At 37.6% G+C, this 13,985-nt stretch overlaps 1 protein-coding gene and 1 pseudogene across 2 annotated transcripts in view; one reads left to right on the top strand and one right to left on the bottom strand.

Moving 5' to 3' along the window:
* Window positions 1-13,985, bottom strand: part of ANAPC1 (anaphase promoting complex subunit 1) — a 102,052-nt gene that overhangs the window by 3,297 nt on the left and 84,770 nt on the right. For both annotated transcript variants that reach the window (XM_025994353.2, XM_072767149.1), the window contains exons 44-47: window positions 13,499-13,585; window positions 12,199-12,294; window positions 10,375-10,573; window positions 2,108-2,242 (exon numbers count right to left, since the gene is read on the bottom strand). In XM_025994353.2, coding sequence (XP_025850138.1) covers window positions 2,108-2,242; window positions 10,375-10,573; window positions 12,199-12,294; window positions 13,499-13,585 — 517 coding nt within the window. The remainder of the gene's footprint in view (window positions 1-2,107; window positions 2,243-10,374; window positions 10,574-12,198; window positions 12,295-13,498; window positions 13,586-13,985) is intronic.
* Window positions 4,192-4,484, top strand: LOC112916637 (protein S100-A10 pseudogene; annotated as a pseudogene).

The following is a 13,985-nucleotide window of genomic DNA, read 5'->3' as shown; positions in this document are numbered from 1 at the left end:
ATCCATGTAGACAGTTCCTCCCCTAGCCACAAACAGTTTCTTCACATGCATGTGCTGACCAGTAAGTACTCTTCTGATAGCTGAGGGGGAACTTATGCAGATGTCTGGCATTCTCTCTTTGTGTAGCTCTCTCCTCTCTGGCATTTCATCCTGTAAAACTCTAGCTCCTCTGGTCTCCCTGTACTCTCAGCTTCATCACCTCAACTCAAGAAGTCTCCCAGGCTCCACTTAGGTTCTCGCTTCCTCCCCACAGCCTGGGATCTCCCAAGATTATACACTGGGGAAATCAGATTTTATTTATTTATTCATGAGACACACAAAGAGAGAGAGAGAGAGAGAGAGAGAGAGAGAGAGGCAGAGACACAGGCAGAGGGAGAAGCAGGCTCCCTGCAGGGAGCCTGATGCAGGACTTAATCCCGGGTCTCCAAGATCACGCCCTGAGCTGAAGGCAGGTGCTAAATGTCTGATACACTACTTAATCCATATGCTGAATTCTTAATTTCAGTTATATTTTTCAGTTATAGAATTCCCATTTAACCGTTACTGATTCTAGATTTTTGGTGAAATTATCTTTTCATCTAATTTCTTGGAAATATTACAGCTATTTTAAGTCCAAATCTAGTAATTACAATATCTAGATCACATATAAGTCAGTTTCTGTTACCTTTTTTATTATAATTTTTTATTCAACACCAAATACTATGTATTAAAAACTATAAAGGCATATACTCTATTCCTCCTAAGAAGGTTATAAGGCAGGTAGAATGCAAATAGATTTCCTTTGTTCTGCTTGAGGCTAACTTTAGGTCTTCTGTTTCACTTTTTACTTTACTCCTAGGGCTTGGTCCTACTGTGGTTTCATCAGATGGCTGGGATGTTTGTCAGAGCCACTTCACTTTGGCAGCCCTGGAACTCTACCCTTTGTTTCCTTGGCATTATGTTGTTGAAATATTTGCCTACATTTTTAGTCTCTTGGCTTTTGCTAGATTTCTTGGAGTCTTATCCTATGCACATATAGGTTAAGATTTGGTATGTGTCTCAAGAAATGAGTACTTCCAGGTTTTTGAGTTTTGGGTACATCCCAGTTTTACTCTATTTATTCTCCATCCTACTTTGGATTTAGCTCAAGTTCTAGATTCTCAGGCAATTGTTAACCCAAACTCTGGCTACCCTGCCCAGCAGCACTACTGCCTTTTGCTGGGACTCTACTTCTTTTGCTATGAACTAGCAAATGCCTTTGGGAGAAAGCCAGAGTAAATATTGAGTTTCCTCACTATGCTTCCCTTCTTGTGGGGACTGTGGCCTCAATCAAGTCTGGCCAGCATGGTTGCTACCAATTTCTTTAAAGAGCTGTTTTATGTAGTCTGTCAAATTTTTATATTTGTTTTTGTGGGAGAGTCAGTCCAATATAAGCAATTCCATCATGTCTATAACTAGAAGTCTCTAGATAGTACATTTTTATCTGAGGTTTTCAAAACAGCAATAAATTATAATGTTATTAAATTTTAAATGATTAAATGGAGCAATCTTTCCTCTTCTTAAAAGCCATTTTGAAACTCAGTTGATAAGCAGAAATTTGAAAGTGATAATAATAAAAGTGCTTAGAATTATATTTTGTTTCAGGTTACTGGGAAAACTCCATATCTGATTACATATTCTGAAAAATACAGTGAAGTGCTAATATTTCAAACTCTGTATTACAAAAACATTCAAATTCACACAAAATCAGGTACCTGGTCATCTTAAAACTTTATAATATTGGAAATTATGATTATCTGATTAAAAAGAAACATCCAAACTAAAAACCCAGAAAATAAAGATAAAAATAACTTTAATAAAAATTAAGAAAGAAAAACAATATAAATATTTAATTTATTAGTATTTACTGGTGCTTGGGGCTCTCTGAAGAACCCATCCTTTTCTGAATGTAAATAAAAGTTTACGGATGTATAAAGTTCAGATGTTTTGAGAAAAAGTTCTCAACAATAACACCCAAACACGAATGAAAACCAACACCTAACTCACTAGAATTACGTCCTATCAAGATACTTAAAAAATAAGTGAGTCAATAATACAGGTACTGAAGAGGACTTAGATCAATAATTACCTTCTAGTCCTATAGATGGCAGGTGCCATGGAGCTGGTACTGAGTGGTAGACAAGGAAACAAGCCAGCATGCTCAGCTGAGATTCCTCAAAGGGCTGTCCACTGAGGTAGGCGTGCACACACACATCTCCCCCAGCTGTGAGAGAAACACACAAATGGAAATGAGGTTCTCATCCAGAACTCATTAAGCACTTAACATACACTAGACAGGTACTATGCTGGGAATTAGGGCTACAGTGGTAAACCAGACTGTCACCATAGAGTATAAAGTGTTGTAAGGAACAGAGACATTACACAAACAAATGCATAATTAGAAATTGTGATGAGTGCTATACAAGGATAGTGGTCACTGAGGCTGTCTTTCCAAATATCCATTTTATGATCCTTCTTCTCTGCAGTATGTAACATTTGAGGGGACTAACTTCAGCTCCAGAACTGGGTCTTAATTACTATTAGCCAGACTTCCTCAAACTTTAAGGTGCATCTGTATCACCTGACAGGGTTGATTAAAACAGATGAGTGGGCCTCATCCCCAAAATTTTTTGGATGGAGTCAGGAAAATTACATTTCTAAGAAGTTCTCAGGTGATGCTCCTGCTGCTCCAGAGACCACACTTTGAGAACCACTGGTCCAGGACAATCAGGGCAATCCCATTCTCAACAGTGTGATTGGTTCAGGAACTGACAGACCTAACCTATTCAGTAACAGACATTCTCTGCCACAAGGACTGACTGAGGAATATGCATGAATTCCAATTCAAACCAGAGACATTGGATGCCTGGGTGGCTCAGTGGTTGGGCGTCTGCCTTTAGCTCAGGGCATGATTCTGGAATGCTGGATCGAGTCCCATACTGGGCTCCCAGCATGGAGCCTGCTTCTCCCTCTGCCTATGTCTCTGCCTCTCTCTCTCTGTCTCTGTTTCTCATGAATAAATAAATAAAATTAAAAAAAAAAAGACATGAGAATATGCTTGACAACATATTTGTGAGAGGCTTCTAAGAAAGAGATTTCCTCATTGTTATGGCAAAGCTCCCAGAAGCAACTCTATTCTTCCTCTGCAGAATGCTGAGATTGAAGCAAGGAACAGCCATTTTATTACCATGAGAAAAAGCACTCTGAGGATAAAGCCATGGCACAGAGTATAAACAATGGAACCTCAGAGGAACTGGAGTTGAAGGCACTAAAATAAGATGACCCTTAGACCACCTTACTGGCAGCCTTCCAAAAATGTAAGCTTATATGTGTCCTTATTGATTAAGCCAGGTTGAAAAAACAAAACAAAACAACAACAAAAAAAAGCCAGGTTGAGTTAGGCTCTCTATTACCAGTAGACTAAGGCATTCTAATACATAAAGAAAAGCTAAGGGAGGGGAAGAGGAGAGAAGGATGAAATAAAAACGGCAGGAATGTTGCTTGAAGTGGTGTGGTCTTAGAAGGCCTATGAGAAAGGGGCAGTTAAATTGAGGCTGTAAAAATGAATATAAGTTGAGTAGGCAGAGAAGGAAAGAAAAAGTTCTAGGGAGGGATAGCAGTATATTTAACAGCCCCATGAGAACAGGGAGAAGAAAAATTACAACTGATAAAAAAAAAATGTTATGAGACTAGTATGAACACACCAACAAATTATACAATCTAGAAGAAATGGATAGAGCAAAGTCCTAGAAACATATGTCTTCTAAGACTGAAACATGAAGAAATAGAAAATCTGAATAGACTGATTACTAGTAAAGAGACTGATTTAGTAATCTAAAACCTCCCAATAGCCAAAAGATCAAGACCAATGGCTTCACTGGTGAATTCTACCAAACATTCAAAGAAAATTCAACATGTATCTTTCTCAAACTCTTTCCAAAACCTGGAGAAGAGAATGCTTCCAAACTCATTTTACAAGGCTAGTATTAACCTAACATCAAAAAAAAAACACCACACACACACACACACAAAAAAAAATTACAGACACAACAACATCCTTGATGAACATAGATCCAAAAATCCTCAACAAAGTATCAGCAAACTGAATTCAACAATATATCAAAAGGGGTCCCCACTGTACCTCTGGCCAAGGTTTCAAAAGACCTCACCAAAATGCAGTCTCAAATGGGACATACCATGGAAACCGTGATCTTCATGTCTTACAAGTTTGCTGGGGATAAAAGCTACTTAACAAAGGTGGACCTGAGAGTACTCATGGAAAAAGAGTTCCCAGATTTTCAGAAAAACAAGAAGACCCTCTGGCTGTGGACAAAATAACGAAGGACCAGGACCAGAGCCAAGATGGCAAAGTGGACTTCCAGAGCTTCTTTTTACTAATTGCTGGGCTTACCACTGCATATAATGACTATTTTGTAGTATACATGAAGCAGAAGGGAAAAAAGTAGGAAGCATGAACAACATTTCTGCCAGATGAGAGTTCTCCCAAAATGTCTCTTAAGGAGTCTCTTAAGGAATCTGCCCCATAGCTTCACCTTGTATAAAGGAGTCCATGAGCAGTTCAGGACTCTCAGAAAATGTACAAGTAAAATCCAATCCCCATTTGACAAGCAGAGAAAGAAAAGTCAGTGAAAGCTGGTTAAGCTTTTGATTTTTATACTGCTTGCATCCTCTTGCCCTCAAATTCTTTTTTAGTTACTCAAAACAACAACAACAGAACATAATACTTTAAAAGGATCACACATACACCACAACCAAGTGGGATTTAATCTGGGAATGCAAGGATGATTCAACATCTGCAAATCAAAGTGATACAGCACAATAGCAAAACAAAGGATAAAAATCACATGATTGTCTCAATAGGTACAGAAAAGGAATTTAACAAAATTCAAGATCCATGTATGATAAAACAATCAACAAAGCAACTACAGAAGAAATGTACTTCAACATAATAAAGACCATATATAACAAAGTCATTAGATAACATCATACTCAACTATGAGAAGCAGGGCAGCCCAGATGGCAGCGGTTTAGCGCTGCGTTCAGCCCAGAGTGTGATCCTGGAGACCTGGAATCGAGTCCCACATCAGGTTCCCAGCATGGAGCCTGCTTCTCTCTCTGCCTGTGTCTCTGCCTCTCTCTCTCTCTCTCTCCCTCTCTCTCTCTCTCTCTCTGATGAATAAATAAATAAAATCTTAAAAAAAAAAAAAAAAGAAGCTAACAGCTTTTCTTTCTTTTAAAATAAAGAACAAGATAAGGATATCCACTCTTGCCATTTTCATTCAACATAGTAGTGGAAGTCCCAGCCACAGCAACTAGGCAAGAAAAAGAAATAAAAGGCATCCAAACTGGAAAGGAAGATTTCAAATTATACTACAAAGCTATAGTAGCCAAATAGTTGGGTATCAGTATAAATGCACATAGATCAATGGAAAAGAACAAAGAGCCCAGGAATAAACACACACCTATAACAAGGGAGTCAAGAAAATGTAATGAGGAAAGGACAGTTTCTTCAATAAATAGGGATAGGAAAATTGGACAGCCACATGCAAAAGAATGAAACTAGACCATCTTAAGACTATACACAAAAAAATAAAGTGGATTAACAACCTGACTGTGAGATCTGAAACCATAACTCTGAGAAGAAAACCTAGGCAGTAAGATCCTTGACATCATTCTTTAGTGTTGAATTTTTGGAATTAACTCCAAAAACAAAGGCAACAAAAGCAAAATTAAATAAGTGGGACTACATCAAACTAAAAAGCTTCTGCAAGAATGAAACTAGACCACTCTCTTTCACCATACATAAAGATAAACTCAAAATGGATGAAAGATCTAAATGTGAGACAAGATTCCATCAAAATCCTAGAGGAGAACACAGGCAACACCCTTTTTGAACTTGGCCACAGTAACTTCTTGGAAGATACATCCACGAAGGCAAAAGAAACAAAAGCAAAAATGAACTATTGGGACTTCATCAAGATAAGAAGCTTTTGTACAGCAAAGGATACAGTCAACAAAACTAAAAGACAACCTACAGAATGGGAGAAGATATTTGCAAATGACGTATCAGATAAAGGGCTAGTTTCCAAAATCTATAAAGAACTTATTAAACTTAACACCAAAGAAACAAACAATCCAATCATGAAATGGGCAAAAGACATGAAGAGAAATCTCACAGAGGAAGACATAGACATGGCCAACACGCACATGAGAAAATGCTCTGCATCACTTGCCATCAGGGAAATACAAATCAAAACCACAATGAGATACCACCTCACACCAGTGAGAATGGGGAAAATTAACAAGGCAGGAAACAACAAATGTTGGAGAGGATGCGGAGAAAAGGGAACCATCTTACACTGTTGGTGGGAATGTGAACTGGTGCAGCCACTCTGGAAAACTGTGTGGAGGTTCCTCAAAGAGTTAAAAACAGACCTGCCCTACGACCCAGCAATTGCACTGTTGGGGATTTACCCCAAAGACTCAGATGCAATGAAACGCCGGGACACCTGCACCCCGATGTTTCTAGCAGCAATGGCCACAATAGCCAAACTGTGGAAGGAGCCTCGGTGTCGATCGAAAGATGAATGGATAAAGAAGATGTGGTTTATGTATACAATGGAATATTACTCAGCCATTAGAAACGACAAATACCCACCATTTGCTTCAACGTGGATGGAACTGGAGGGTATTATGCTGAGTGAAGTAAGTCAATTGGAGAAGGACAAACAGTGTATGTTCTCATTCATTTGGGGAATATAAATAATAGTGAAAGGGAATAGAAGGGAAGGGAGAAGAAATGTGTGGGAAATATCAGAAAGGGAGACAGAACATAAAGACTCCTAACTCTGGGAAATGAACTAGGGGTGGTGGAAGGGGAGGAGGGCGGGGGGTGGGGGTGAATGGGTGACGGGCACTGAGGGGGGCACTTGACAGGATGAGCACTGGGTGTTATTCTGTATGTTGGTAAATTGAACACCAATAAAAAATCAATTTATTAAAAAAATAAAAATAAAAATAAATAAATACATACAAAATAAAAAGCTTCTGCACACCAAAGGAAACCATCAACAAAATGAAAAGGCAACCTACTAAATGAAAACAAATTCTGCAAATCATATATCCAATAGGGGTTAATACCCAAAATATATTTTAAAAACTCAAACAACTAAAAAACAACAAAAAACCCAATTCAAAAATGTGCAGAGAGGGGCTCCTGGGTGACTCAGTCAGTTAAGCATCTGACTCTTGATTTCAGCTCAAATCATGACTTCAGGGTCATGAGATCAAACTCCACATGGGGCTCCACACTCAGTGGGGAGTCAGCTTGAGATTGTCTCTCTCTCCCTCTGCCCCTCCGCGTATTCACACATGCTTTCTCTAAAATAATAAAGAATTTTTAAAAATGTGCAGGGACTCCAAATAGACACTTTTAGCAAAGAAGACATAAAGATGGCCAACAGACTCATGAAAGATGTTCAACATCACCAATTATCAGAGAAATGCAAATCAAAACCACATGAGATATCACCTCACACCTGCTGCAATGGCTATTATTAAATAGGCAGGAAATAACAAGGTTGTAAAGAATGTGGAGAAAAGGGAACTGTCTTGCATTGTTGGTGGCAATGCAAACTGATACAACAGCTATGAAAAACAGTATGGAGGTTCCTCAAAAAATTAAAAATGGATCTACAATATGATCCAGCAATTCTACTGCTGGATATCTATCCAAAGGAAACAAAAACACTAAACCAAAAAGATATTCAGTTAGTTGCAGCCTTATTTACCATAGTCAAAATATGGAAACAACCTAAGTGTCCATCAATGGATGAAGGAATAAAGATATCGTATATATACACAATGGAATACTACTGTGCAATATTAAAGAATGCTTGTCATTTGTAATAACATGGATGGGCCTTGAGGGTATACTAAGTGAAGTCAGACAAAGACAAATACTGTATGATTTTATGTATATGTGGAACCTAAAAACCAAAACAGAGAACAGAGTGGTGGTTACCACAGGGGCTGGAGGCAGGTAAATAGGTAAAGGGAGTCAAATGTACGGTGATGGATGGTTAACTAGATTTACTATGGTGATCACTTTGCTATATATACAAATACCAAATTATGAGGTTGTACACCTGAAACTAATATATAATGCATTATATTGAAACCAATGCAAAACTGGAATAAATTTTACCTCAATTTAAAAGTGATGGCTCTTCACTAAAAAATAAATGTACATTTCTGGCAATTATAGTAGCAAGCCAAATTTGGCAAAGAGCAATGTTGTAAACTACCAAATGACCTAAAGAGCAATAAGAAAAAAAGCAATTCAGGGCACTAAAGACTGCTCTAGTCACTGCCAAAGTTTCATTACTGATATGAAATGTGCAAACCAGAGATTCTGCAAAGGTTTAATGACATACTTCTTATCAACACGAAAGGTCTGCCATAGATAATCAAATGCTGAGCTGAATACAAACAAAATATCAAAACCTATGTAATAACTTGTATTTTTCCCAAAAAATGAGAAAAAATGAGATTTTTAAAAATTTGGAAATTATATAATCTTCTGAATTCTAATGGAAGGTGTTAACCAAACACTAGGAGTTTGAAATTGCTGCTTTCCATGTAAACCTCACAATCTGGTTTACATTTTTTTTTTTCAGAAATGTATTCCCTAATATTACAGTAGATAGTTTTTACGTTAATTATACTCAAACGCAGGTTCTACTGGCTACTAACAGCTTTAGGACATCAAGAATTGTTACTATTTACAGGTTTTAAAAAATCAAAAGATTTAAAAAATCATCACTTGCCTCACATGAGGCATAATTACTGCTACACTATTAGGAGTAATTTCACATTTCCCCTGCAATCACAAGTCTGTACTTCCAAGCCATTGTTACGTGATGTCCTAGGTTCCCACCAACTAACTCATAGAGCTGGTAAGACAAACATTTACTCTAAGCACACATCAAGTTTTCAGTGTACACAATGTGGGGGTACAAAAAAGGGAAGAAAACAGCCAATGACTTCACAGCTAGGTGACAGGCCACATCCCTAAGAAATAGCAGAGAGAGGCATTGGAAAGGAAACAGGATCGGATGCTAAAAAAGATAAAACAAGTTCCTAAGTGTTAAGTGGTATTTAAAAATACGTGTATATGTATATTTTAAATATGTACAAATATATATATATATACATCCTTATGGTGTATGAAGCAAAGTGTATTTTTTTAAGGAAGCTGAAGTAAATAATCAGAGTCCAATTCATCTAACTGAAAACATTTACATAGCCATTCTAGGTTATATTCAGATTTACCTTGCTTAGCGATTAAAGAAAATGCTACAAGAGAAAACCCTGAGTCCCAGTGTATCTTAAAAGCACCACTCTGAAAAATATGGAAGTTCCTTGAGAAGTTAAAAAAAGAACTGCCCTACGACCCAGCAGCTACACTACTAGATATTTATCCAAAGGACACAAACGTACTGATTTGAAGGGGCACATGCACCCCAATGTTTACAGCAGCAATGTCCACAACAGCCAAAATATGGCAAGAGCCCAGATGTTCATCAACAGAATGTATGGATAAAGAAGATGTGGTATGTATGCATGTGGGGTGTGTGTGTGTGTGTGTATACACACCAACACCACCACTACCACCACCACAGAATACTACTCAGCCATCAAAAAGAATGAAATCTTGCCATCTGCAACAACGTGGTGGAACTGGAGAGTATTATGCTAAGCAAAATAAGTCAGAGAAAGACAAATACCATATGATATCACTCATATGCTGAATTTAAAAAACAAATGAGCATACAGGAAGGAAAGGAAAAATAAGATAATAAGATGAAAACAGGGAGATAAATCATAAACGCTTAAATCTAGGAAACAAACAGGGTTGCTGGAGGGGAGGTAGGTTGAGGGATGGGGTAAAATTGGGTGATGGGCATTAAGGAGGGCGTGTGATCTAATGAGCACTGGGTGTTACATGCAACTGATGAATCACTAAATTCTACCCCTCAAACTAATAATACACTATATGTTAACTAAATTGAATTTAAATAAAGAATTTTAGGGGGCAGCCCAAGTGGCTCGGCAGTTTAGCACTGCCTTCAGCCCAGGGCGTGGTCCTGGAGACCCGGGATCAAGTCCCACGTCAGGCTCCCACAGGGCCTGCCTCTCCCTTTGCCTGTGTCTCTGCGCCTGTCTCTCTCCCTCTGTGTCTCTCATAAATAAAATAAAATCTTAAAAATAATAATAAAATAAATAACTACTTTTTTTTTAATAAAAAAGCACCAGACACAATGCTATTATTACCTTGTAGCCACTGGTCCAGAGTATTATCAATAGTGCATTTTACAACAGGGAGGAACTCAGAATTCATAAAGAGTCCTCGCTTAGGGTGGTTCTGCAGTCGCTCCTGATGGCTCCTGGAGCTGAAAAACTCTAACACCAACTTTATCTGCCAAAGCTCAGATGTCTCAGACATTTCTCTTCTTCCTAGTCTTCTCATAGCCTTTAAGAGACAAAAGGAACAGCAATCCACTTATTAAAACAATGAAATTGCTCCAATGGTCTCTTCCTCAGAGTTGTATAATAGAGTATTTTTAAAATATGCCTCATAGATCAATAAAGTGCAGAGAGGAATCCATTCCATGTTTTGATGCAGTCAGCCCCACAGAGAAGCCCTCTGCTGGGTGCAGATGCATGTCCATTCTCTTCAATATGGTTGCCACATTATATAGCTTTTGGATAAAAGCAACAAGGGCAAATGAGGTCATTCTTGGCTCAGTGGCTCTGAAAAATGAAGACCTGCTAGGTCTACTGTCAGTTACCTCTCAGAAACTCAAGTGGAGTACAATGACTTGGCCAGGGATCCCAGAGGCAGAAGGCAAAACAATACTACTGATAATAATGCTCTTGGGACCCATCTGCAAAGTCACCATGGCTGCAACTAGCAAGGATGTTCTGTAGACAATTGCCCATGATTGTGAAGGGATAAAGGTTCAGAGAATAAAATGGGAACACTTTCAGCCAAAAAAGAAAAATACAACTCAATACTTGGCTGCTACACAGAGTCCCTATGAGAAGTAGTGTCAGTGTGAACATCACATAATCATACTTTCTAATTAAAAAATGTGGATGGATACCAGACAATAATGCTATTCTGGGCCTATCAGGTCATATTAGAAATTGCCTTTTAATTAAGAACATTACTTAATAATGTCACTTTCCTACTTTTCAATAGAGATTATTTTGTCATTAGAGGTAACTTCCTTTGGCTTTAATCACTGAGCCCCACATGCTTATCTGTGAATTCATCATATCACATTCATTTAAAGAACTGTTTAAAATCACAGACCTGGAACTCATCCCAGAAATTCTGATTCAGTAGATAATACAAAATGGCATTTGAAGATCTGTATTTTTAAGATTCCTCATATAAATTTAACCCAAGTTAGAAAACTACTGGCTTAGCTTAACTGCAATTTTGAGTCTGAAAGGCATGATACTATTAAAAAGTCATACGTATTACTAAAGTGAATGGATTGGTCTGATCTTTTAGGGAAGCAGTTAAGCATTTTCTGCATTACCACTTTTAAGCTCTTTTAAAACAGCAATAACACAAAAAATTTAAAAATGAACTCCAGCTTGCTAAATCACTACACACTAATACTATAACCTCTTGCAAGCTAAATCACTCAGGCATAATTTCTTATCACTGTCATCATTAGGGCACTGTTTGTTAACTTATTGCTCATTTGCATATCTCTGCAAAGGAGGAGGGAAGGAGGGAAGCAGGAAGGAGGGAAGCAGGAAGGAGGCAAGAAACCACACGAGGATGCTAGAGGAGAAAGGGAGGAAACATGCTCTTTCTCTGCTAGTCAGAGGAAGAGAAAAAAAGGGAGAATAGGAACCCTAGAGTAAGACAGTCCACCAAGGGGCATTCCCATCATAAATTCTAAGCTTTTTTGGTTATATATAGAGCTTTCAAGTTTTATAAGGTTTCCTTTTTTAAATTTCTAAAAGCAAAAGAGAAATGAAAAAGATGAATACATGGGGAACCTTACCTCACAGTTGGTATGTTATTTAAAATACAGTATAAATGAAATCAGAATTGGACTGTTTTTGGAACCATACCTGATCCATTGCTATGTATGCAGGCAACATCTCTGGGGTCTCCTGAGTAACACATTCATACAGTACTGAAGAAAACAGATCCAGAATTTCCTGTTTCTGTAGAAAATTAGAAACTTTTGTAGCACATCAATGTATATTCTAAAATCAATTCAAGACTGTATAACAACTACTATGACCCATTCTTAAGTTCTACAGTCAATGATATATAGGGTAAAACAGCTATCTCTTTATAAAATCACAGTGAATAACACTAAATATCAATAAAATATAATAAAATTAAGCCCCAAGGGACAGTTATGGCTATAAGTGCTGCAAGGAGAGGAAAGATCAGCTGGAGTAATATGAGCAGACAGGACACCTTAGAGATGTGTTTTGGGTTAGGCTGGCAAGATTCAAAAAGGAAATGCATAATCTACAAAGATGCAGTACAAACACCGAGCACAGCAAGCATGGGGGAGGCAGCACAACCGAACCCAGTTACGCTTACGGGCAGGCACGGGCTTTCATCAGGGACCTGCGGCCTTGAATGCATGCCCAGCCCTTACTAGCTGTGTGATCTTAGGCATGTGATAGCTGAGTGGCAATTTCCTTATCTGTAAACCTGGAATGATAAAGTACCTACCCTCCAAGTCAGAATCCAGTAAGAAAATTACATAAAGTACTGAGCAAAGTATCTAATAAGTAGTCAAGATTCAGTAAGTTAAAGAGGTTACAATGATCTCCCTTAACCCTCAAAACAACAGCGTAAGGTAACTCTATAATAATCCCACTTTTAGAAACAAGGAAACTGCATTTTGGAGAGGTTGAAAAATTTTTCCAAGAGCTACACACACTTATAGGCCAACAGGCCGTCACTCCCAGATATCAAATCCTACATCCAAGCTTTGGAGTAAATAAAAGATCTGTTGGGCACCTTTTGAATTCTAAAGGGAACAGCTTTGTAACCAATAGAAAAAAAAAGTTATAAAATATAGATGAAACAAATAATAAAATTATGTAAAAATAAGAGACAGTAAACACTGAAAATATCAGTACAAAAATGCATGTAAGAAAATATTACCTATCAAAATCTATGTCTTAGAAATTTTAAGTTGTTTCTTCTATCAAGATAGGCAGTTACCGAATTTAATAGTTTAGACTATGAAAAATCTGTATTTGCCAAGCAAAAATCATGCAATGTACCCAAAGCATGTCACTAACCTCATAAATAGGTATGGATATTACAGGATTTTTTGGTGGTGTCCACAGATAAATTTAACAAATTGTAGTCTGGTAGCTGAATAAAACATGTGATACACACCTGACCCATGTTCACAGTTGGTTTGCAGAAATATTCAGCAAATGACAGAAGTGCTGGATCAGAAGTAAATGCTGAAATTGTTTCTGGCTAAAAAAATAAACAACAGCAATAAATAGAAGTGTAATATTAGAGATTATTTTCCTTATTGTTCAAGTTGTAGTATATGCAGTTCTAAGAAATCTACTTCACTGTGTTCACACAATGTTCCCATAAAGCCCAAGGCTGTACAAACTTTCTAGAGCTTCACCAACCTGTTCTGCTGAGAAGTTACAAGACACTTTTTTGCACAAACCAAACATGAGCTACTGATTTATCAGGACAATAATAAATAGGTCTTTCTTACATAACTTATTCCCAAAAGGCTTTCCCTTCTTCCTCATTAACTAACTGAAAAATAAGCAAGAAACCAAGAACTGTTACTGAAGAGGTAAGGGAAAAAAAAAAAAAAAAAACCTACCACTCAAATAAGCCACTCACTAAAAGGTAA

This window comes from Vulpes vulpes, chromosome 8 (assembly GCF_048418805.1).
Source record: "Vulpes vulpes isolate BD-2025 chromosome 8, VulVul3, whole genome shotgun sequence".
Lineage (NCBI taxonomy): Eukaryota > Metazoa > Chordata > Mammalia > Carnivora > Canidae > Vulpes > Vulpes vulpes.
Note: the sequence above shows the minus strand (reverse complement) of the source record. Positions and strands in the feature narration are given on the sequence as shown.